We start from the raw sequence: 26,878 nt of genomic DNA on the forward strand, positions 1-26,878 counted from the left end.
TAAGAACCTGCTGTATAAGGAAAATAAAATTCAAACAAATAAAACTTAAAAAAGTAAAAATTAGAGAAAAAGAAGTATACCTATTCAAGAGACTATTTGCTTCAATAATAGAAATTGATCTCTCTGATCTATTTCCTTTATGTAACTCTATATAGAATTTCATTCTAAATTCATGGATCATTACAGAATTTATGTTTAAAAAAATCTTGGTCCATAAACATGAATGCTAAGACATTAATAAATTAATTTTGTATTATCCAAATTATATATTACCTGAATATATATTACCTAAAATATATATTAGAATACACATTAATTATTATTATAAATGATAGGTACTCAAACTATCTATTAAAATTAAAATATAAATATTTGCATTTAATTGTAAATCTTAAAGGAAACTTTTTTAAAGATTACCTAACTTGAAATTCACAACTCTGAGAAGCAGATGGTTAAATTATTATAATTATTGTTTTTATAAATCATGTAACTGAGTTTCCACTTTGATAATGAAAATAATTTTAAAATCCAAAGTTGTAGAATACTATTTGTTAGTCCACAATTGTCTACTTTGTATGATTTTAAATGATTCTGAAAGAATGTTTTAATTCCATATTATCACCTCTAAACCCCAATATTTCATCCTCAAATCTGGATTCCATCTTGACAGATTCCAGTGAATTTAGAGTGTATAATAAATGAAGTTCCAGAAAGCCACTGAAATTATATGCAAACTGTTTTATGTATTTGTTTTATTTGACAGGAGATTCTTAAAAGGATCAGAAGCCTATACTACCTTTCAAATTAAGGAGCATTGATATCTGGAGTAGAAAAATTCTAGCTTAATTCCAGTTATTCATGATCTAGAATGATTCATGAAAGTGACCTGAGTTTTCAAGTAGTCAGTTAAACACGGTGCCATTTATTATGTGGTCATATCCACACCAATTTGTTTTTTTCCAGCACTATGTTGATTATATCATTCACTTGCAAGGAAAGCTTGCCCTCAGTTCATTACAATATAGATTTTCTTCTGAGTTCTTAAAACTAAAAAAGTACAAATTATTTTATCAAACTGAAAATTAGGTTATTATTACCACAGTTTTAGTCATGGATCTTCAAATGGTAATGCAGATCTAAAAATTCAAATTTAGCTACTTGAACTTTGGATTGATTTTCTAATACTATTCTGTAACAAGTAACTTTCTATTTTCAGAGTATCCTATACTTATGATGTATCTGAATCTTTAGTGCAATCCCCAATAAGTGGGCTTTTCTAATAATATTTCATTTTCATATAATTAATCATCTATATTGTGAGAAATTATTGGCTATCTCTGGGATCCCCTTTCTATTTTACTTTGCCCTTTTTAGTGTTACTTCATTTGTCAGAAAACAATGGATCTTAGTATATATCCATTTATTAAAATCAAACTTTATGAAAATTATATTTTTGCATTCATGAGAATGAAACTGAATAAATAAAATTATGAATGTACTATCTTGATTTAAGCAAAGTTATGCCCTTCTTTATTTAATGAGTTACATATTCATAGGATAAATTATAAACCTTCCCTCCTTTTTTGGTTTATTGCATTCTGGGACTCAGAAGCTCTAAGCTTAAAATTTGGAGAATATTTTTTTTCTTACCATGAGAACTGGTGATGTTTGCCATACTAATATTTGCCATTTTTATCAATAATCAATATAAGTACAAACTTTTTCTTGCAGAATATTAATTACCAATTACCAAAAGAGGTTCTATGTTTTGATTGAAACAGAATAACAACACCAGTTTATAGTGATGAAATCTTTAATACTTAAACATGAAGGTTATCCTATTAACTATAAGATAGGAATCTTATTTAACTGTCTTATATTTAAAGTATTTAAAGATTCCTGACTCATGACATTTTTTCAAAACATGTCAGCTGACATTCCAAATCTCATATAAAGCATGATGTTTTAAATTTACATTTGATATAATTATTTTAACAATGATGTTAGCAGATGCATTTAACTAGAAACAGTTTGCTTGGTTTGAGGTAAGCCCCAAGTAAAAATTCTTTTTCAATCTGTGTGTCTGTCTGTGCATACTTTATGTACTATATGGTCTTCTCATACCCAACTCTATGTAGATAATTATGAATCCATTCAGTTTACTTAACACCAAGTACAACAGAATCACAATAATAGGTGGTTTCTATTCATGCAAAATTTTGCTTTTTTTTTTCTTTTTGAGGGCTCCCACTGGGCATGTTCAGTTTATTTCAATACAAATACCTCTTTAAACAGTTACTAACCATTATTTGTATAGCAGGTTATTTTCAACCTTCAGTTGGGCAGTTTTAAGGCTTTTTTTTGTAGTCCTTCATATTACTTTGTATATTCACTCTTCCTTAAGTTGGAAAAAGAAGAGCAAATACCTGTTGGTAGGGCTAATGTGGCATGAAAGCAGAAAAAGAAGTCATCTAAACTTGGCAAGGTAACAGGTGATGCACTGTTTCAAGAGTATTGTGAGATTAGAATTGTCTCAAAATCAAATGAAGCTGGCATAGAAGAAAGTTGCTGCTATAATGCCAGCAAAAGTAATTAAACATTCTTAATTTTTTTTAGTTATACTTACCAAAATTATTAACTGTAATTACTAAAAGTTAATTACTGAAACATAATTACACTAAAGGTGTAAGTTACATGATATAGAAATAAAAGTTTATTCATAATTAACTTTATAAACATGTTGTTGGAATTTGAAATATAATTGTGTAAAATAAGTATGCTTCTAAATAGTATGGCATAACACCCATTTCTGATCTCCAACTAATCATTTTTTGACTATATAACTCTTAAGTCACAGCCTTTAATCTGAAAAGACATATCATTTGGTTCTTTATTCACCAAAAATTAAGTAGGCAAGTATCTTCAAAAGAGCTTTTATACCAATGTATCTCTAATGACTAGAACAATAAATGAGACCCAGAAATGTTCAATATATATCAGTTGAATAAATTAATTTTAATAATCAGAATATGTACTTTGACATATGACATAAATCTTCTTAGATGTAGTTCAGTTTCCAATAAATTATTTTTTATATTACCACATTTTTCCTGAATATTGCCTCTCTTATTATTTTTACATTTCCTTTAAATGAAGGCACAACATTAAAGTAAAAATCTGTTTTTAGTAATTCTAGTTTTACTAAGGGATCAAAATTGTCTTCAACAATATTTTTATAACTGACAATTTCTTCTAAAATATGTAGAGTTAAAAAATTAATGTTATTACATTATCTTACCCTCAGCTCACTATTCTCTGTCCTGCTCACATGAGAAAAGAAATGTATTTATTTTCCTTCACACATGTTAATTCAAATATAATTGTATTTTTTCACTATATTTTTCAAACTTAAAACACAGGCACAAAGTTTCTCATGGAGTGTAGCTCTTAATGAGCTAGTAAGTAAAGGTGGCCCAGAACTTTGGCCCTGCCTTTTCAGTGGGATCTTGTCAGAGAACAGAAAAAACTGAGCCTAGCAGGCTGGAAAAAGAATCCTGATACTTGGTTTACATTCACTCACATACTTAACATTATCTACTAAGACCAGGCAGTGATTTAACTCCCAAGATTTATAAGATATGCAAAACACCATGGCCTGTTTCGTATTCTAGTGGGGTAGAGAGTCAAGAATATGAATGATGACATTAATACAGAGTGAAAGTGCCAAAGAGAAGTGCTGAATGTCCTACAGCAAAGGGAAGTTAAGAAGACAAAGTTGGGGAATTAGGCTTGGCAGATATTCAGGATACCATGTGTGAAGAAAAAGATGTATGATCAATTAAAAGGGGCACATTTTGGACACAATGGACAGGTTTCCAAGGTTCAAGAAAGGTACATAAGGGAATGTGTTGTAATAATCCAGGCAAGAGATGATGAAGGCCTGAATGAAGGCAATGCTTATCTTCTCACCAAGAGAAAAAGAATCGGGGGACAGGGCTCCAAAATACTTTAATACTCTAGGTGTGAATGTTCTAAGAATCTTGAATACTTGAATATCTAGGCAATTGCTACTCCCAATTGATAATTTCACTTTTAAGTCATGGTCCTTTCTTGGAGTTCAAAGGTCAGTTCTAATTGGCCTTCATACTAACTGAAAAGATTCTGTTCTATTTTCCTGGTCATTATTAGTCTTTTGGTCTCTTCTGCTTGGGCCTGCCAGAGTCTGAATCAAGTCAAGGTTAAAATAATTATTAAAACCTCTCTTCAATGGAGTAGAAACTTGAAAAGACCAGGTTGAGCCACTGTGCCACCTGAGCTTTGAGTGTTCTCAATAGTGAGTCTAAAAAGATGCAATAGAATGGGAAAGCTATTAAACGACAGGAAAATACACCAGAAGCCTTGTGGAGTCAGACCTGCAAGGCTGTAAACTGTGGTTCCTATGTTGCAGATTAGGGAGAATGACTTCATCACATTTTTTGGCATTCATAAAGTTGGACTAATAATACTAACCTCATAGGGTTGTATGAGCATTTGTCATAATATCATATATTCATATATCAGATAAAATAAAGTATAACAGCACATATCTCTGTGACCAACACATTATGTATGTTCAGTAAGTGTTATTTCTCTTGCCGGCCCTCCCCTAAGAAAATCAAATAGAAAAAGAAAAACTAAATTTCAAAAGGCTTTCCCTACCTGGGCCTTTGCAAATGCTGTTCCACTCAATGCATTGTCTCTTTACCTGGTTAGCTTTTCTTTCTTCTGGTCTCAGCTTAGGAGATAATTCCTTCAAGAAATCTTTTCTGTTGGCTGAATTCTGTGTTCTTTCTTGGGAGCTGGTCTTTGTGTTTCATTAAACTGGTCATTCAAATTATTATTTGTTTCCTTTTTTTTTTTTGCAGTATGCGGGCCTCTCACTGTTGCAGCCTTTCCTGTTGCGGAGCACAGGCTCCGGACGCTCAGGCTCAGTGGCCATGGCTCAGGGGCCCAGCCACTCCGCGGCATGTGGGATCTTCCCAGACCGGGGCACGAACCCACATCCCCTGCATCGGCAGGCAGACTCTCAACCACTGCGCCACCAGGGAAGCCCTATTTGTTTCCTTTTCAGAATCATACATTAGACTGTAAGCCCTTTGAGGGAAGGAAATACCTCTGATGCCACTGTTTCCTCCATACCTAACATAGGGACAGGCTCACTGTAAACTCCAAAGTATGTTCACTGACCAAATGACTAATGGAATAAAATTGCTCTGGAAGGAAAATGGTAAAAATAATCCCATTGTGTCTTCACATATGTTAGGTTCAAAACTATAGTTCATAACTTTTATAAGTTACTTGATAGACTATGGCTCTAATACCAGTTACAATAGATGACATGTTGGATTAGTGTCAGAGACTCCAAATTTTATAAACTTGAGATACTACTTAATGTCTGTACTTACTGGAATCAGTGGGAGCAAGCCATACAGGTATATTTCTAATAAACTGAGTTCAAATTGACATTATAATGGTTCCTCAAGCAGGTCACTAGAGGACTTTGAAAACATCAGTGAGATGACAAACAGATTGCCATTTGATGTGAATACCTGGCTCTTAGACACAGATTGAATTGGTCCTCATTGGCTCTTCTGCCCTGATATCATTACTGTTTAATTAAAAATAACCTCCGATATTGTTGACCTCATACTGAACACCCAGATTTAAATGAAAAATGCCATACTTATAATTTTGTTGATGTATACTAGGAATCCTTGCTCCAGAACTGCATGAAATGGAGTTATATTTGTTTGACTAAAAGAATACTTAATTTTACTTTTGCCATTATTTATCACTGTCTCTCCTCCCTGGGCACTGGTGTTAAAATTAATTTGCTTTTCAGACCTCGGATTTTATATTGCCATTAGTGTTGTGAAATGTTTTTACTCAGCACAACTAAGAACTGATGTTTTACTTCCCACTAATGGACCTTTAATTAGGCACTGTAATGAACCATTCTGTCATTTCTTCATTTATAGAGAGAAGATTTTGTATATGCAAGATACAATTTTGACAGAACACCAGGTCCATTGAACCTTGCCAACTCGCATCTAACAGATCCTAAATTTATTACGCTTTTGTCAGCTGTTGGATTTATCATTTTAATGATACTGTCCACAGACATTCTGCTGCCAAAGAACAGCATCAACGTTTGTTGATATTTTGATCAACAACTCCTGGGGTCCAATTCTGACTGTACTATTACTTCTCTGGGACCTTGAGCAAGTTATTTAACCTCTGCCTAAGGATTAATTGGTTAATTTTAATAAGTGCTTTGTTGTAAAAGGTGCTATGATTGCTAATAGTGATAATAAAATTATAATGCAGCCTTTTATAATGCATCAGGCTACCTCAGACTGTGATTCTATTAAGTTGCTAACTAAAATATAAGCCAACTGAATTTATTCTTTTTAAGAATACAAATCATTATAATGATGGCCACATAGTATTTTTTTTTAACTTAGTTTAAAAAAAATCAAATATGGTGATGCTTCACCTTAAACAAAACAAAACAAAACAAAAAAGGCTGGTGTACCATGATGATGGACCAATTGGGAACTGAGAAACAGCTCCACACAAAAATACCATATGATTGTACCCTAATTAAATGTAGCTTTTGAGCATTACACTGATAATTCTTTTATAAACTTGCCTCCAAACTGCTTTCATTTACTTATCTATGATTATGTATTTGTTCATTTGTTTATTTGACCAATGCCACTGTTGGGTGTGGTCTCAAAGAGGTCATCCCAGACAAATAGAAGGAATATACACAGCTAATAACACTAGGTAAAAGTGAATAGAGCTAAAAAGAAATAAAGAAGCAGTGACTTGAAAATTTAGAAGACAGAGAGATTAATTCAAACTGAGGGTGGTTATGAACAACTTCAAAAAGGAAATGATTTTTGAGCTGGACAGAGACAGACAGATAGGATTTGGCACTGAGAGATTAGGGTGAGGAGAAATATGAAGAAAGTGCATTTCAAAGGGAGAGAATAGCATGAGAAAGTCACAATGCCAAGGAAGTTGACCTTTGGAGAAGCATGATCAGTGTGGTTTTAGTAGAATAAAGGAGAGGGTGCAAAAATAGTTGGGATAAAATGTCATGAAGAACCTAGGGGTAAAACAGGAATAAAGACGCAGACCTACTTGAGAACGGACTTGAGGATATGGGGAGGGTGAAGGGTAAGCTGTGACAAAGCAAAAGAGAGGCATGGACATATATACACTACCAAACGTAAGGTAGATAGATAGTGGGAAGCAGCCGCAGAGCACAGGGAGATCAGCTCGGTGCTTTGTGACCGCCTGGAGGGGTGGGATGGGGAGGGTGGGAGGGAGGGAGACGCAATAGGGAAGGGATGTGGGAACAGATGTGTATGTATGACTGATTCACTTTGTTATAAAGCAGAAACTAATAAAAAATAAATTAAAAAAAAATAGTTGGGATAGTAAGTAGGGTCTGCATTATACAGGATCATGGTTGGCATTGCCCTGATTCACTTGGACATCATTCAGTGTGGTGGGAAATGTGGAGCTGAAAAGAAAAAAAACCCCCTACACGTTAGTAGATGGGAGTTGTGCTGGACTATTATGCTATGTTGAGAGGCGGGAGATGAGAGGATGCAAGTAACATGTGAGGAGGATACACACATATAACTGGACTGTATTTGCCAGTTAAACTGCTGGTCTGTGATGCATATCACTTAAGAGATAAATTGGGTGAACAATGTGAAAAGGGCATTGGATTAGGGTAGTGGCATCTATATATGTTGAAAAGAGGCTGACCTAATATGAGGAGAATATACATATAGGAAAGGAAACATCAAATGTAAAATAGATAGCTAGTGGGAAGCAGCCACATAGCACAGGGAGATGAGCTCGGTGCTTTGTGACCACCTAGAGGGGTGGGATAGGGAGGGTGGGAGGGAGGCTCAAGAGGGCGGGGATATGGGGACATGTGTATGCATAAGGCTGATTTGCTTTGTTATACAGCAGCAACTAACACAACAATGTAAAGCAATTATACTCAAATAAAGATTTAAAAAAAAACTGAATCTCTTTGCTGCAGAAGTGGTCTCCTGCTATAATATCAGAGAAAAAATATTTAATATTATTTTTGATTCTCAAATAAATCAGTATATATAGTTTGATTCTATGTTGTTCCATGTACTTTCTACAATGACCAGAGACCTAGGCCACTCTCTGTGAGGTCCTCAAAGATATCAGATAATCTGGGGACCACAATGTTAAGTAATTTTTAAGGGTGTGGACCCTGGGGTTGGATTGTATGAGCTTAAATCTTGGCTCTCCCAATTAGTAACTGTGTGATCGATCTTCAGGAGGCTATTTATGCCTCCCTAGTAGCCTCCTCTGTAAAATGAGAATAAAAATAAATAGCTACTTTATTCATAGGATTAAATGGATTAACAGAATTTATTAAAAAAAAAGAAGTAATTACAAGAGTGCCTAGATGTAGAAAGATCTCAGTAAATGTGACTGAGATCAAAAATCAGTTTTTTGGGGGGATAAAACAAAACTGTGGCTGCTATTTTGAGAATAAATACAGAGGGTGCAGAGAGGAAGCATGGAGATAAATTAGTAATAATTCAGGTAAGAGATACTGGTAGCTTCTATAAGGGTAGTGAGAATAGAGGTGATGAGAAGCATTCAGATTCTGGGTATGTTTTAAAGGTAAATGTGAGAATAAGGGTGGGGTATAAAAGAAAGAGAGGAGTCAAAAGTGACTCCAAGATTTTTGGACCTGAACAATGTGTATTTCCCTCTACAAACACAGGGAAAACTATGGTAGACAAGTTTTTGGATGAGAAAATCAGGTTAATTTAGAGCCAAGTCAAGCTGTCAAATAGACATTTAGGTATAAACATCTGGGATTCAGGCAACAGCTAGTTCAGCTAGAAATATAAATTTGGAATCATTCATATTTGGATGGTATTAAAAGCCAATTAGTTGAAATCATCTAGGCAGTGGGTCTCAATCTTAGTCATATATGTGAAATATCTGGAAAACTTTAAATATTATAGATGTCCTATTTCAGGCTAACAGGATCAAAGTCTTTGGAGGTAACTTGGTAAACTGTATTTAATAAAAGCTGTTGAGCCCATTCTAATGTGCAGAGTCGTATGGAAGTCAAGGGGTGGGTGTTTTAGAGGAGTGAGCTGTGAGAGCCATGGATTGGGTGCTTAGTGCTTGAGTCCTACACAGGGGAGATAAGCCCCCTTGGTAAGTTGGAGGGCCACTGGGACTAACAGGCTGTAGGAACCGCTGCTTTTGAGGAGAGCATGCATACTGGCTTACCCTCAAGGCAGAGCAGAAAGGGCAGATTGAAACTTCCTGGCTGGCTTTCTTACCACCTCTGTGCATGCCTAGCCCAAGCTGAGCAAATGCTCCAGCCCTGCTTGCTGCATGTCACAGTGCAGCATTCAATCTGGGGCTGCCACAACTGGGGAGAAAAACTCAACTATGGGACACAGAGGCGACAGGTCCCAGGGTGGAGCCCAGGTGGGGCAGCCATGGCCATCGATGGCAATTACTCAAGCAGTGCATCAGAAGCCACCCAGATCTCTGACAGTGGCTGCTCTACCACAGCCCACACCCCACATATGCAGAGAGTCCATGTAGGCCTCACCTTCCCTGCAGTGTGATTCTACAATAGGGCAGTGGCAATAGAGGCCATGGGGAGTCATTGGCTTTGAGGGACAAAGGGGACTTGGACTTGAAGCTGCATCTGAACAGAGTGAGGGAAATAACTGCCGATGCCTGCACAGGCAGTGCATCAGACAGCTTGAATCTCTGTCTGAGACAGACATGGGCTGAGAGCCCATGTGAGACCCCCTTGCTTTGACACTACCCTACTCTGGGGAGAGGGTCTCAGTGCTGGGAGAGGGGAAAGCACACACTTAAAGGAAACTGAGGTACCTTGGGGTTGACCCTCATGGCTTTTGCTTCAGCAACTTGGGATCAGACCCCAGCCCTGATAGGGCCAATATGTCCATCGAGCAAAGAGAAACTCTTGTCTTACACCCAGCTCCAGCTGAAGCCCCTCCATCTCCAGCCCCATCCCCTACCAAGGTGTTAGCTGCCAGCACACCCTAAGGAAAGACATGACTTGTATACAGGACAAATCCAGCTCTGCCACCAAAGGCACTGAGCACACACAGTCTGTATAGAAATGTTTCCATATAAGAACACCCTCAAGACTGAAATAGGTAATTGTTTCACATAATTCATAGAGGCAGAGAAAGTTAAGCAAAATGAAGAGGGAGGGAAATATTCTCAACTGAAAGAGCAAAAGAAAAACCATGAAAGAAAATAATGAAACAGAAGTAACCAATTTATCAGATAAATAATTCAAAGCATTGGTAATAAGAATGTTAACTGAATAGGGAAAATAATAGATAAACACAGTGAAAATTTTAACAAGGAACAAGAAAATATAAAAAAGACCCAATCAGAAATGAAGAATTCAACAACTGAAATAAAAACACAGTAGAAGGAATGGACAGAGTAAGTAATAGAGAAGAATGCATAAGTGATCTGGAAGATAGAAGACTGCACATCATCCAATCAGGGCACCAAAAAGAAAAACAAGTTTTTAAAAAAGTGAAAACAGTTTGGGCTTCCCTGGTGGCGCAGTGGTTGAGAGTCTGCCTGCCGATGCAGGGGACACGGGTTCGTGTCCTGGTCCGGGAGGATCCCACATGCCATGGAGAGGCTGGGCCTGTGAGCCATGGCCGCTGAGCCTGCGCGTCCGGAGCCTGTGCTCCGCAACGGGAGAGGCCACAACAGTGAGAGGCCCGTGTACCGCAAAAAAAAAAAAAAAAAAAAAGTGAAAACAGTTTAAGAGAGCTCTGTGATAATGTTAAGCATACCAACATTTGCATTATAGGGATCCCAGAAGGAGAAGAGCGAGAGAAAGAGATTGAAAATATATTTGAGGAAATTATGGCTGAAAACTTCCAAAACCTGAAGAAGGAAACAGATATCTAGATATAGGAAGGACAGAAGGTCCCAAACAAGATGGAGTGAAACAGAGACCTATACCAAGACAAATAATTAAATGGCAAAAGTTGAAGATAAAGAGATAATTCTAAAGGCAGCAAGAGAAAAATAAAGAGTCATATACCCCGAAATGCCCATAAGGGTATTAGGAAGGAAATAATAAATATCAGAGAGTAAATAAATAAAATAGAGACAAAAAAACTAGAAAAAAATCAATGAAACCATGAGCTGTTTTTTTGATAAAGATAAACAAAATTGATAAACCTTTAGCCAGGCTCACCGAGAAAAAAAGAGAGGACACAAATAAAATCAGAAATGAAAGAGGAGAAATAACAACCAATAGCAATTACAAACAGTTACATGCAAACAAATTGGACAATCTAGAAGAAATGGACAATTTTCTAGAAACAAATCACCTCCCAAGACTAAATCAAGAAGAAACAGATAATTTGAACAGAATGATCACTAGTAGTAAATTGAATTTCTAATAATAATAATAATTAAAAAAAAACCTCCCAGCAAACAAACTCTAAGAATCAGATGGCTTCATAGGAAAACTCTACTAAACATATAAGGAAGAGCTGATACATATACTTCTCAAACTATTCCAAAAATTTGAGAACAGAACACTTCCACATTCATTCTATGAGGCCACCATTACCCTGATACCAAAATCAGACAAAGACACTACCAAAAAAAAAAAAGAAAGAAAGAAAGAAAGAAAGAAAGAAAGAAAACAAGAGGCCAATATCTTTGATGAATATAGATGCAAAAATCCTCAACAAAATATTAGCAAGCCAAGTCCAACAATATATAAGAAGGATCATATAGCATGATCAAATTGGATTTATTCCAGGGATACATGGATGGTTCAATATTTGCAAATATATCAATTTGATATGCCACATTAACAAAAGGAAGCATAAAAATTATGTGTTCATTTCAATTGACACAGAAAAAGCATTTGACAAAATTCAACTTCCACTCTTGATTAAAAACTCTCATCAAAATGGTGAAAGAGGGAACATATCTCAACATAATAAAGGCCATGCATGGCAAACGCACAGCTAACATCATACTCAACAGTGAAAAGCTGAAAGTTTTTCCTTTAAATTCAGGAACAGAAAAGGATTCCCACTTTCACAACTTCTATTTAACATAGCATTGGAAGGCCTATCCACAGCAATCAGACAAGATAAAGAAATAAAACATATCCAAATTGGAAGGGAAGAGGTAAAACTGTCACTATTTGCAGATGACAATGATACTCTATGTAGAGAACCCTAAAGCCTCCACCCATAAACTATTAGAACTAATAAATAAATTTAGTAAAATTGCAGGATACAAGATTAATATACAGAAATCTGTTGCTTTCCCATACTCTAATAATGAAATACCAGAAAGAGAAAACAAACAAACAAAAATTCTTCTAAAAATCACATCAAAAAGAACAAAATACCTAAGAATAAAATTAACTAAGGAGGTGAAAGACCTACACTTTGAAAACTATAAAACATTGTTCAAAGAAATTGAAGATGATACAAAGAAATGGAAAGATATCTATGATCTTGGATTGGAAGAATTAATATTGTTAAAATGGTCACACTTCCCAAAGCTATTTACAGATGTAATGCAATCCCTATCAAAATACCTAAATACATTTTCACAGAACTAGAACAAATAATTCTAACATTTATATGGACCCACAAAAGACCCCAAATTGCTAAAGCAATCCTGAGGGGGGAAAAATAAGCAAAGCTGGTGGTATAACCTTCCCAGACTTCAGACTATACTCCAAACTATAGTAATCAAAACAGTATAGTATTGGCACAAAAACAGACACATAGATCAATGGAAAAGAATAGAGGGCCCACAAATAACTCCATGCACCTACAGTCAATCTTACAAAGGAGGCAAGAATATACAATGGAGAAAAGACAGTCTCTTCAACAAGTGGTGCTGAAAAAGCTGGACAGCTACATGTAAAACAATGAAATTAGAACACTGCCTCACACCATATGTAAAAAAAAAAACTCAAAATGGTTTAAAGACCTAAATGTAAGGCCTGAAACCATAAGACTTTAAGAGAACATGGGCAGGATACTCTTTGACATAAATTGTAGCAATATTTTTTGGATCTGTCTCCTAAGGTAAAAGAAAATGGGACCTAATTAAACTTAAAAGCTTTGCATAGCAAAGGGAACCACTGACAAAATGAAAAGACAACCTACTGATGGGAGAAAATATTTGCAAATGATATGACTGATAAGTGGTTAATATTGAACATATATAAACAGCTCATACAACTCACCATTAAAAAAACCCGACCTGATTAAAAAATGGAAAGAAGACCCAAAAATACATTTTTCTGAAAAAAGACATACAGATGGTTAACGTGAAAAGATTCTGAACATCACTAATTATTAGAGAAATGCAAATCAAAACAACGAGCTCTCATGTCACACCTGTCAGAATAGCTATCATCGAAAAGTCTACAAACAACAAATATTGTCGAGGATGTGGAGAAAAGGGAACTCTTGTACACTGTTGGTGGGAATGTAAATTGATGCAGCCACTATGGAAAACAGTATGGCGGTTCCTCCAAAAACTAAAAATAGAACTGCCATATGATTCTGGTCCTGGGTATATATCTGGACAAAATGAAAGCACTAATTGAAAAATATATATGCACCCCAATGTTCACAGCAGCACTATTTACAATAGCCAAGATATGGAAGCAACCCAAGTGTCCATCAACAGAAGAATAAAGAAAATGTATATATACAATGGAATATTACTCAGCCACAAAAAAAGAATGATATTCTTCCATTTGCAGCAATGTAGATGGACCTAGAGAATATTATGCTTTGTGAAATAAGTCAGACAGAGAAAGACAAATACTGTGTGATATCACTTATACGTGGAATCTAAAGAATAAAACAAATGAATGTATGTATATAGCAAAACAGAAACAGACTCATGGATATAGAAAACAAACTAGTGGGGAGAGGAAAGGGAGGAGGGGCAAGATAGGGGTATCAGATTAAGAGATACAAACTACTATGTATAAAATAGATAAGCGACAAGGATACTTTGTACAGCACAGGGAATTATAACCATTATTTTGTAATAACCTTAAGTGGTATATAATCTATAAAAATATTGAATCATTATGCTGTATACCTGGAACTAATATAATATTGTAGAGCAACTATACCTTAGGTTAAAACAAATGAGCAGGGAAATGAAGTTGTAGCTAGAAAGGGATGTGAGCACAAAGGAAAGTTTCTAAAGAAAGGACTAGGTAAAAAGAAAAACACGGATAAGGCAGAAGAAAGAGGGGACAGTTGTATGAGATGTGTCCATGAGTATCTAAGAGGGATATAATGTAGGAGTGGACAGTGTAGCATTAGACATCACATGGGTCCCTTGTCATAAGAAGGAAGACAGAGGATGTGGTGTAGGACAAAGTAATTTGAGGGATCTGGTGGTGGGAGCTTGTGGCAGTTTTCTTTAGACAGCTTCTTTTTTTATTAATGAAATAGGAAGCAAGTTCCAAAGCTGAGAATAAAGTTGGGGCACAGGTATTGGAGGTTTGGGGGGAAAGGAGAAGATGTGACACAGACATCTAGGAGGGTTAATGGATCAATGAAATACAGTGGAAAACATAGTAAGTGCCCATATGAGATTAGTGATAAAACCTCAAGTTAGATGAGTCTATTTTTTTTTTTTCAGTTGCATTCAGCAGTGGGGTGCCAGTTCAGGACAGATGAAGAACTGGATTTAACCATGGCTATGGTTTTCTAGAAAAGTACAAGAGAGGGGAGAGGGAGCAAGATTGTTAAGGGTGTATACAAGGGAATGACTGCAGTGATGGACCGTGGAATCTAAGCTGGGAAAGGAAAAAACAGAATCTTTAAAATAAGAGATGGATGAAGAACAACGTAAAGAATTGTTAGATTTGGGGTGACAGGGGGTGGACTTGAAAAATAGGGCATGGCTGAAATTGAGGTAATGGAGTGTAGATCTAGGTGATAAGATTACTTAATGTACAGCTCACAGCCTGCTGTCAGACTGTCTTGTGGGTGTTGCTTTCACTTACAGTACTGACATCTGTCTCCAGTGTGTTCAGGCTGGCAGTCGCAGTAAGGCTGGTTCCCAGCAGTAACACTGCAGGTCCCTCCATTTTGACAAAAATCCTCACAGACTGTCTTACCACAGTTTGGTCCAGTGAACCCTAGTGCACAGCTGCAGGTGGGTCTCCCTATTGGGAAAAAAAGGTAATGAAAAGGCAATTAGTTGACAAAATTGTTTACTTATATGGAATCTTCACTAGGTAAGAATCAAGAAGTCAGTATTTGGAGCAAAGTCTGTCCACTACTTAATCTGTGACTTTACACAGTAACATGACCTCTCTGTGTCTCAGCTTCTCCACGTTCCAACGAAGCCTGGGTTAGAAGATCGCTCAGGTTCACTTCAGGTAAAATAATCAGAGCTCATTTTATGAACAATTATACATGCATACATACATTCTATGCTTTAAAGTGCTTGTGTTATTCTTTGTGTTTCTGTTTTCATGTCCATTTTGCTTTTCAATTATTTTTGTTCTATTCATATGGTAATGCAGATTGTGCTGGCCATTAGAATATAAAATAGAGACAATCATATTTCCCAGTGTTCAATCATCAGGTACCAATCACTGCTGTATCTACATAAAACATGAGCTTAGGCTTATTATAAATAAATATTTTAATAAGTTTAAAGTGGACATGTCATCTGTAATAAGATTTATGAATATTATTTTATTTGATATAAATATACATACTGCATTTAGTATATAAGCACTTACTGAATCCTATTTTATTTCATTTTATATTTTTATTCATGGTGAAGGACTGTACTTGTAGTCTAAAGATGATTTAAGAAATCTAATGTTAATAGCACACAATAGCAAATCTGACAGATCATCTATGGATATTTTATTTGTTCTGTGGGAACTAACATCACAATGAAAGGTGAACAATCCTTTAAGGTGTTTTGAATGTAACACAGTTAACTGTTATATCAAGAATGAGTCTCTCTAACTGCCTGGACTGTCAAGAACTGAGTGGAAAATGGAGTCTAGAATTAGCTCTTCAGGAGAAGTGAAGGAAAACAAAGCAAAATGAATGGCTACCATTTGTAATGGGGGCAGAATAAAGTTTAGAGGTTGTACAAATATAAACTAATAACATGAAAGGGAATAACAAAGAAATTCAGTTATTGATCTCAGTTAACTAGGACTCAGAAAATGTCATTTAGCCGTCTAGTATCAGAGAATATCCAACCATCTCCTCTCTCACCATTGTTGACATGCAACATAATTAGAATGGTCAGAAAAATGCATTAAGTGTAAGGCTTAAAACTTGAAGTGTAAAAGTGATAAAAGTTTTTTTTCTGTTGCCATAGATTCTACATTCTACTTTGAAGGACAATTCTATACATATATATTTTTGAAAAGCATTCTTAAGTGAATAAAACATCTCCAAATAAAATCCACCTGCATTTCCAAGAAAATGAATAAATTGAGCTCCACAATTTATTTATTTAGTTTACTTTGAAATGTCTCCACACACTTACAAATGCTAGAAGCTATTGCTTCTCAAGGAAGAAAGTTATATACATTTTTACAGTGGGTATTATTGCTTTAAAACTTATTTATATGTGTTTTTAGTTTGGTGGCAGATAAATGCCTATTAATAGGTTAAGAAACAAGGTAAAATTTATACACATTAAAAGCTGTAATGTGTATAAAATAACCTCATATTTTTTTATTGCCAGAAAACAGCTTTAAAACTTTTAGCCAAGTATTTTTCTTATAAAAGTAGTGAGTTTTCTAGCTGTTGCTTACATACAGACAAATAGACACAAACGAGAATGATGGTAGAAGATGAAGAGGATAGATAATTGTTAGAACATAGTCACTAAGGAAAATGAAAGCCCTGAATAAAAGAAGTAATTCATCTACATCAATGAGAACCAGTGAACAACTTACAGAGAAATAGAACATACAATCAGGAACACAAATTAACATGAGCTAAATGTGAAACAAACAGTATAGAAAGTATAAGGGGAAATCAAAATGCATTAGAACAATCAGAAAAAGTGCCATACAACATACAACTTATACATTGTAGATATAAGTTTTTCTACCTTAATTTCTAGGTGTTTTTCTTTTTGTTTAAGAAACTAGGAGTAAAAAAAGTAAAATGATAGAAGTTTGAAAGAAATAAACCCAACCTGCTAAGGCACTTGAAAATTCCTCTGTTCCAGTCGCTCAGAGAGAGGACACCATGCTTTCATCTCATCTACAGCTGTTTTGAAACTAGGGCAGAGTGACCAGGTTGTCCCCCAGCTAGAATATGCCTCTCATCATTTAGATTCCAGCTGAATTATTTTCAAAAAGCTCCTCTTTCTCTTCCTTTGAAGAGAAGATTTATTTTTGATAAGTATAAATCTTCATATTCAGGAGAATATTATGTAACTTGAAACAGTGTGGTGATACAGCAGATCTTTTGTTTGCTGATGGGAAATGAACCATCAGCTGCAGAATTTTATAACGGGTTCCAGCTAATATTTTCAAGAATCGCTCTGGGTGCACCCTAACAAGTTGCACTGGATTCATTTTATAAAGATTTTTTAGGTAGCTGAATTTGATTTTGACATTTGAAAAGGAAACAGCACTGTTACAATGACTAAGGGATGGATTTATAGCAGTGATGCATCCAGGGAGCTGGGGAGTTGACAGCCTGTGAAGGTAGCTCAATCAGAAAGAGCGTCAATTGACCTGAGGAAGAAGGGGAAGGAGGGGTTTGCTGGCTCTAATCAGTCTAGTTCCTATAGCATTCTTAGCTAAGACTTTAACAGTGTAGGTTATCAGACTGCCTGGATTCATAGACTATCTGTGCCGATTCATAGACTATCTGTGCCAATTACTGGTGTGGGACCATGCACAAATATCAGCTCTCTGTTCCTCATGTGTAAAAATGGGGATAATAATAGTCCCTACTTCATGGGGTTATTGTGTAGAATCACATAGAATAAATGAGAAACATTTCTAACTGTGCTGCCAGGCACATAGAAAGCAATCAGTTACATTTTAGCTCTGACTATTATTGTTATTCCTACTGAGATTCACCACTTACAGGTATGACTTACTCTGTGACCCTGTCTACAAAGGCACTGTAACATTCTAGAAAAATCATTCTGAAAATTTTCTTAAATTACACACTTTATCTCCATTATTTATTTAAGATACAATTAAATTTGAATTTGTTTATGTGGCAGTGCTGGGATAGAACAGGTATTCCCCACAAACTTCATCTCAAACTCCAACATTTTTAAACTTTGAAGAATGGGTCCTTCTGTCTTCTTTATCTCCTAAATATGCTTAATCCTACACATTAAAAGAAAGAACACACACACAACACAAACAAAAACAAACCTAATGGGCTTCCCTGGTGGCACAGTGGTTGGGAGCCCACCTGTCAATGCAGGGGACACGGGTTCGTGCCCCGGTCCGGGAAGATCCCACGTGCCAGGGAGCGGCTGGGCCCATGATCCATGGTCACTGAGCCTGCGTGTCTGGAGCCTGTGCTCCACAATGGGAGAGGCCACAACAGTGAGAGGCCCGCATACCACACACACACAAAAAAAACAACCAAACCTAATATTTGCTACATCTATCTACTTGTATAACTTCAAAATTTGGTACATTCTCGAGCTTTTTTCGAATGAAAGCTACACTTACTGCTTCCAATTCTACCAATACATGACAAAGTAAAATCCTCGATCATAAAGTCACATTCCAATCCTTCACTGGGTTTGTAGATTTTATTTTTTAATATACAAAATAATGGGTCGATCTGTTGCTTCTCTTTGTTCCCTCTGAAGACAGGCCAGATCTCTCAACATGTAAGTACTGCTCCTACAAATCAACTCTGATTCCCTGTTGGTAAGAAAGGATTAGGAATGGAGAAGTTAATGTTGGTGTTGTCTTTACTGTATATTTGTGTACTCTGGCAAAGCTTACCTCTAATCCCTTAATCCCTAAATCTACTGATTTCTCCTCAATCCTCCTCCTCGTCAAATTTTCTCCATAATTTTATATTTATTAATATCTACACTTGAAAATTTTATCTGCACTTGGCTTCTAAGACACTAGCGTTGTTGAATTCCCTTTTTTCTCTGACTGCTCTTTTATAATTGTCTTTACGTTCTCTTTCTCTCTCTTTCTGGTGATATTATCCAATTTCATGGCTTCAGTAATGATCTCTCTATATGAATGTCTCGGTCTCAATTTTTTGACTCTGGGCTCATTCTCCTTCCTAAGTTTCAGACCTTCATTTTCACTCCCTGTTTTACGTCCCTGTGTGGATATCTCTGGCTGTTCAACAGGTTCATCTACTCCTCCCATGACTCCCTAAGAGAGAAAATTCCTCTCATAAACATTGTCCTCAGTAGCACACACGCTTTCACTAGACTGAAGGCTCTCCCAGTGCCGTATTAAGTTCCACACTACATGTTAACAAAGTGCCTTGCTAGATGTATGCATATAATAAATGGAGGTTAATGTAGTTATATATTACTTCTGTTTATAGATAAATGGAAGCTTATCTCATATAAACTGTTGCAGCAAATTTTCATACAACATAAATTAAAAATAAACTCTTGAATTTAACTAGGTAACCAGTAATAGCTGATGTCAAACATGGTAAGTACATAACTACAATCACTAACCATCTACAGTTAAGGATAAATATTAGTAATATCTGTTAGCACAACTGAAGATTATAATGCTCATAAGAAAAACTGGAAATGCCTTGGAAGCTCATAGAGTTCTCTAAACTTCATTGTTCTTGCATGGCCCTTATATACCAAAAACCACGGTCTCAGTAAAAATGGTTAATTCTAAAATATTTCATAAGAATATTTAATAGTAATTAAATAAATTTGGTACAAAGTTAAATTACTTGGGTTTTTTTGTTTTTTTTTTTAATCAGGAAGACCTGAGAAAGAAACCTGGTTATATATTTATTAATTGTGTGACTTTGGAAAACTTAGACATCCTCACTGGATCTCCTTCTGGATCTCATTCTGCAAAATGGTGATAGCAATGCCTGCCATGTGCTGGTAAAACACTTGTCACAATGCCTGCCATATAGCAAGTACTCAATAATTGTAGGTTTATTAGTAATAGTAGCATTGGCGTTATTATTACTCTTAGTATTGCTATTAAACAAATCCTCAATTTTGGTTGTTATTTAACCTTCACTGAGTACATTTGCCTTTGTTAAGAAACTCCATATGGAATCCTGATGCACATTTTTTCCATTTTCATTCTTTTGAACAAAACATGCCTATAGGTAATCTATATATATCAGTTCAAAACAGTATATTTTAATATACATAACAGTGAAATATTTTCTTATTATATAAGTAATTATATGGATATCATAAAGATTTATCACTAGTCCCTGTTAAATGAGCATTGAATTTACGTGACGTGGTTACAATTTACATCTAGATAAACAAATCTTTAACTATATGTTATCTTTAGTTATATACTCACAGAAATTTCTCTGATATGGGCAGACAATACTGATGATTTTCAGTGATAATAGACAATGTCTTAGAGAACTGACTTTGACATAATCTATGTTCTCAGGTGTTGGTTTTCTTACTTAATCATGCTAGCTTACATCTAAAAAGTGCCACATAGAGTGTTTCAAATTAAATAAAATAACATAATTAAGGAAGTTACTAGAATCCTTGGCATTTGAATTGAGAATTCAATTATAGTAGTCACTATAATATGACAATAATTATGTTTGTAAAATTTTCAAAATGTTATAATTATTGAACTACTGCATACTTGCTAATAATTTTAGAGTAAAATTTGCTCGGTAGCTTTTAGTCAAGTAATATATCAATCAACATGTTTCTCAAAAGCATACATTTTCATTTGAATATTATTAAGGTGTATGTTGTTGGCATTTTTCAATAACTTGATTTAAAACTGTGTGTCTTTAAAAGCTAGATTTATTTAATAAACAGTTTTTAAGCTGATTATAAAAATACTACTCATCAGTTTGATTTAATTGATATTGTATGATTTTAGTAGGCAAAATAACCTCTCTGCTCAATATTGGAAAAATAAATTATAACTTTTTTCTATCTAAACACAACACCTGAAGATATATGGTTTACTCAGTATTTTGTAGTAACTTTTAAGGGAAAAGAATCTGAAAAATAATATATATATAACTGAATTACTTTTTTGTACACCTGAAACTAACATAACATTGTAAATTAATTATATTTCAATAAAAAAAATAAATAAATAAATTTAAGAAAAAAATGTGGTTGACTGTGATGAAGGAATGCTAGGTAAAAGTAATTACATGTGAATTTCTTAGGAGACCATGACTATACTTATTATTTCTGAGTGGTAGATATCTGCTAGTGAACATTATTGATTGGTTCTCTTTTTAAGCTATTTATTTGAATTCATACTCATTTTTCTATGTGAGCCGCGCTGCTTACCTTGTTTAACTTGGTCTTGTGCTTGTAAATTTTTGTCCCTGGTTATAACATTTTATACCTAACTAGTTTTCTATGCATTCAGTCATTGTTTAGTTCAAATAGTCTGACACACACATTGAGTCTAAGTAATAAAAGCATCTAATTGACATTTAAAATGCAGGGCATATTTATACACATTTACATTGAATGTTCTTCTCTGAAAATGCTATCTAAAAGTTACATACATCTTTAGTCAAAACGTCTTTACTATTTGGACAAAAGTTACATTCTTGTTCCTTCCTACAGAATAAAATAATAAGCCAAGAGACAAATCATCATAGCATCATTCAGTTACTTACTGGATTGCAATCAGAAAGCCTGTCTCCTGACCTCTAACACCAAAGACACTCTCCTTGGTGAAATCTGTCTTCACTTCTGACTTAGATTCAAGTAATAAAAGTTTTGAATGCTTTAAAAAATTGCTAGTCTTTTTGATAAAGAGATTTGACATTCTACTTTTCCACTTAATATAATGTTTTCCTGGACTGAAAGTGAGTGCCCTTTTATACATAATTTTAGCAAGTTGACTATAGCTGTTGGGTAGTCTTAAGTATTACAAAGATTACAGAGAACTATTCAGCAAAGCCTGACAAAGAAAATAAAGAACCGTGGGCTTTATCCAGCTTTCCTCCAGGTACTACTTAATATATTCTGACATGTTTCAAATTATAGGTCACAATCTATTTATACTTATGGAACGTTCATTTTTAGCCAACATTGTGGAAATGAGACTGAAACATTTTTGTCTTTTCTGTGAATACAAGTAAGCCAACTCAAGACTTCTGACATTAGCCTAGAGAGCTATAAGACTAAATAGTTCAGTACTGCTCTCACCATATGGTCCAAACGAACCAGTAACTATGACTCATGAAGCCAGCAGCACGGTTAGAGAGAATCTTACTTTCATTCTCTCATAGGTTTGTTATGAAGATTCAAGGGCCAAGAACAGTGCCTGGCACTTAGTAAGCAGTCCAATATATATTAATTATCGTGATCCTGACAATGATAATAAGTAGTGTTATTTTAATTTCTGATTCTAACAATAAAGCATGGTTGAACATTTAGAAAATACAGAAGTATAATGAAGGACCTATTACATATGCAATTTTTTCATATTGGGCTCATAGTATACAAGCAGGTTTTTTTCTTGTGCTTTTTAACTTTAAAATAAAATGTGAATATTTTTCTCTATTATTATATAGTTTACAATTATAGTTTTGATTATTGTGTAACATTCATCTTTTAGATATGCTATATTTTATATACTAACTACTTGAATTTAGGTTTTTATCTCCAATTCTATATTATGAACAATACTACATTGAACATTTTCACTTCTAAATATTTTACTTTTCATTATTATGTAACCTTTGGAATATATTTCTAAAAGTGACATTATTTAGTTAAAGGACATTGGAACTTTTTTGTTTTGTGTTTTGTTTAATTTTTGAATTTTATTTAAATTTTTTTATACAGCAGGTTATTAGTTATCCATTTCATACATATTAGTGTATACATGTCAATCCCAATCTCCCAATTCATCCCACCACCACCACCCCCCTGCCGCTTTCCCCCCTTTGGGGTCCATACGTTTGTTCTCTACATGTGTGTCTATTTCTGCCCTGCAAATCTTGCTGAGTAATTCAAAACTGCTTGCTGCAAGGCTTGCACCATGAACATTTTCTTCTGGTACTGATTTAAGAATGCTGGTTTCACCTACGTCTGACTGGGCTCCTCCCTCTTTTCCCACTTTTCTCTGCTTTTATATATGTTTGTGTTCATATATGTGCATGTTCTGCCACTTGCTCCTTATGTTTTATGTTTTTTTTCCATTGATTTGTCAAAGCTACATATTCCTGTGTCGCTTAATTTTTAAACTATATGAACTATTTTATGTTTTCAATTTTATATTTTCAACTTATTCTCTTGGATTCTTAAAAAGCAAATAGGACCAAATACCCAGCTTTCACCACTTTCTAAATATAACCAATATCTATGCTAAGGGAGCTAAGACATCAAGCTTAATTTAAATTAAAAACAGCCCTCATTTAAATATAAAGTGAAAGAAAAACAGAGGGACTGTTTAAATGTATGTTCACCCTTCATCAAGATATTAATTAGGTGACTGTGTACTTTACAGCCCAGATACATATGTGACTTGAGAGACATCAGTATATATGTTTCATCATCTGTTTCATGCTGTTTCAAAGGTGCCCCAAATTTCCTAGCTTAACTTGCCTTTGAGCAAACATTTTTAGGGCAGGCATATTTGATCATAATTCATGGCAGTCACATACACTACCATCATATTTGGGGCAGTGGCCTGGATAGAAAGATCTTGAATAAATGAGATAGAAAATTATCTCCATCTACTTGGCTATTATAAGGGCCCTTTCCATTGCAGTGAGAAGATTTTGATTTTTTTCTTTCCTCAAGGGAGCCCTCTTTCCTCTGGCTTCATTTCTGGGAATAAAATCTTTCACTGCCAAAATACACAGATGTGGTGACAGAGGGCAATACAAAGAGAGCTTCTGCTGTCTTCTTGTTGAATTCATTTAAATACTTCAATACAAATGAATTGCCTACTATAAAAAACTGCACCATCATCTCTTCACCTAGCCATTTTTACATATATTCAAACTTCCCAAATTAGAATTGCCTTCCAAACTTTGAGTGGGAGTATTTAAGAATATTTCCCCAAATTTACAAAATTTCTTGCTCCATTCCTCTAAATCAATTGTGTAGAAAACCCTGATTCATTTTGATAGAAACATTAAAAGTCTAAATAACAGACCTATAAGAGTATGGAAAATACCACACAGAATGAACATATCTTAGAGAATAAATATTCATAAAAGTGAAGATTAATTGTACATATAATTACATAAATATCCATTATATCTGTGATAAAAAATAATTCCACAAATTATACTCTATTTTCTATATAAAATGACTGAATAATTCAATGCTTTATTCTATTTTGCATTGCTTTGCCAATGCAAACTTTATCTTAAATGTATCCTCCTATGAGCAGGTCACAGAAATTAACTACATGGATCCTTGTTGATATAATCAATGTCAAGCTATTTCATTTTGTAGTACCTTCTTATATGGATACAGCTCATATACCTAGTTTTTAGTTTTCTTTATTACAAAAAACCATAAGGAATGAGGAAAAATTCATTCCTACATGTAAAATTTTAATTACGCCTCTCAGATGTGTGCCTTTAATTAACTGGTGACATTTCCTTTGTTCAATTATTATAGTTCTATACAACAGTCACAAACTTATAAAGTTTAATTAAGGCTGCCCCAAACCCTAGTTATATAGTGTCCACATAGGAGTTTGCCAAAGGCTTAACTGTAAGTAAACCAACAATGAATAAATCTATGAGTTGCCCACTGGGATTTGTTTCACAAATTAACATTTGTGTGGAGATAATGAGGTTCTACAGTCTATAATACCAAACAATGTTTTATAAAACCACATTTTTAAAAGTGAAAAATGCTTTGTAAATGACTCAATTAGCTATTATATTATTATTAATAATTAGATGCTATAAGACAATAAACTACATGGCTATATCTCAAGTTGAATTCATATGAGAACTCATTTATATTACTAATTTGAAATATAATTTTTTCTGAACATATTATCTATGTAAATCAAGCTCTAATACTCTGGGTGCATAGATAAACGATATATTATGGATTTTAAGAATGCAGCAAGGTCTGGACAAATGAGTTGAATGAAACATCAAAAGTTGTGCTGTATTTATATATATCTCAGGATCCATTAACAGGATACCAAATTCAATGTTTCACAGAGATTTTTCCCTGTGCACTGATTGCAGGTTGAATAGGTAGCCATACTTTGGAGTGCCAAACTCTTTATCTAGCTGGATTAAATATTTCCAAAGGTAAATATAATAAACTCATCTGGTCACAACCCAAAGATTTTTTTTATCTTAATGAGAAAATTAAGTTAACAATTAAATAATAAAACTCTAAACAACTCATTTGCATAAGAGAAGCTTCTTCCCTAAAGCTAAGTGGTATGTGTGTTGCTAAAATATAATTACAGGTCACACCCTTTTACCGTACATTCAATGGATTCTCATTTGCATATTCAATGAAGGTCTCAGTACTACAGTTTTTCCCACAGCAATAGAATATACTTTATGGACTAGCTCCCCCTCAGGCAGAATGAATATATGTAGTAAGACTCCTAGTCCCTTTTTTAGTTCAATCAACCTGCTGAATATTTTTTCAAAATTCTATTGGGTAGTTACAATGATCTTAATTATCAATTAATCATAAGTCCAAAACATTTATAGGTATAAAACTATCAAACTATCAAAGAAATAGTATTGCTTTTACTCTTAGAATGCAAATCAGAAAACAGCTTGCTTCTCCTGAACTCCATTGAAAATGCTTCTTCATGTGGCTCTTTCAGTTAGCATTATGCTAAATACTTCAAAGAATAGCTTAAGCAATAGAAGCAGTGAGAAATCCCAGTAAGAAAGAAATTAACCATATAGGGGATGTGAAGATCATATGGATTGCTTTTCCATCTGACTACCTAAATCCGCAGTTATCGTAGGAGAATTAAATGTACATAGATTTCACTCTAATAGTTGCATAATCTTCTTTGCACTAATACTGGAATTTGCAAATTATATTTCTATTATGTATTATGGTTAATTTTTTTCCAGTGGGAGCATATTTTAAATTTAATAGAAGTCAGTAGGAAAATATGTTTTAGTATTCACTTATGTGCTATAGAAAACACTTTTTGCGAGCATAGATATAGCATAAATTAGTAAGAATCTCAAGTATATCCTAATATGTAGTAAACTGATGTTTTCAAAGCAATATGTTTTGAATATACTACATTGCAATGACAACAGAGTAGTTGTGATTTTAGATGGAAATTATGATGCTCTAAGTTGAACTGATATAGTATGCATATATTTAAAATAAATCAAAATTTTAATAACATGAGTTTTAGCATTAGGCAAACTTCAATTAAAAAAAAAAAAGCGATTTTGGAGTCAAATAGATAAGGCTTGTAAAACTGATTTTGCCTCATCATTTTAAGCCAGAGTCAGAATATCTATAAGCACTGAGCCCTGTCAATGGTACACACTTAACACAAGATAATGATCATTATTACTGTTAATTTTTGTGACTTGGA

At 34.4% G+C, this 26,878-nt stretch overlaps 1 protein-coding gene across 1 annotated transcript in view; it reads right to left on the reverse strand.

Annotated features, from left to right (window-relative positions):
• The window catches only part of LRP1B (LDL receptor related protein 1B), a gene marked incomplete at both ends in the record, with an annotated part of 1,860,945 nt that overhangs the window by 58,491 nt on the left and 1,775,576 nt on the right, over positions 1 to 26,878 (reverse strand). The window contains one exon of the mRNA XM_079710778.1: positions 15,161 to 15,322. Coding sequence (XP_079566904.1) covers positions 15,161 to 15,322 — 162 coding nt within the window. The remainder of the gene's footprint in view (positions 1 to 15,160; positions 15,323 to 26,878) is intronic.

This window comes from Hyperoodon ampullatus (assembly GCF_949752795.1).
Source record: "Hyperoodon ampullatus genome assembly, chromosome: 8".
Classification (NCBI taxonomy): Eukaryota; Metazoa; Chordata; class Mammalia; order Artiodactyla; family Ziphiidae; genus Hyperoodon; species Hyperoodon ampullatus.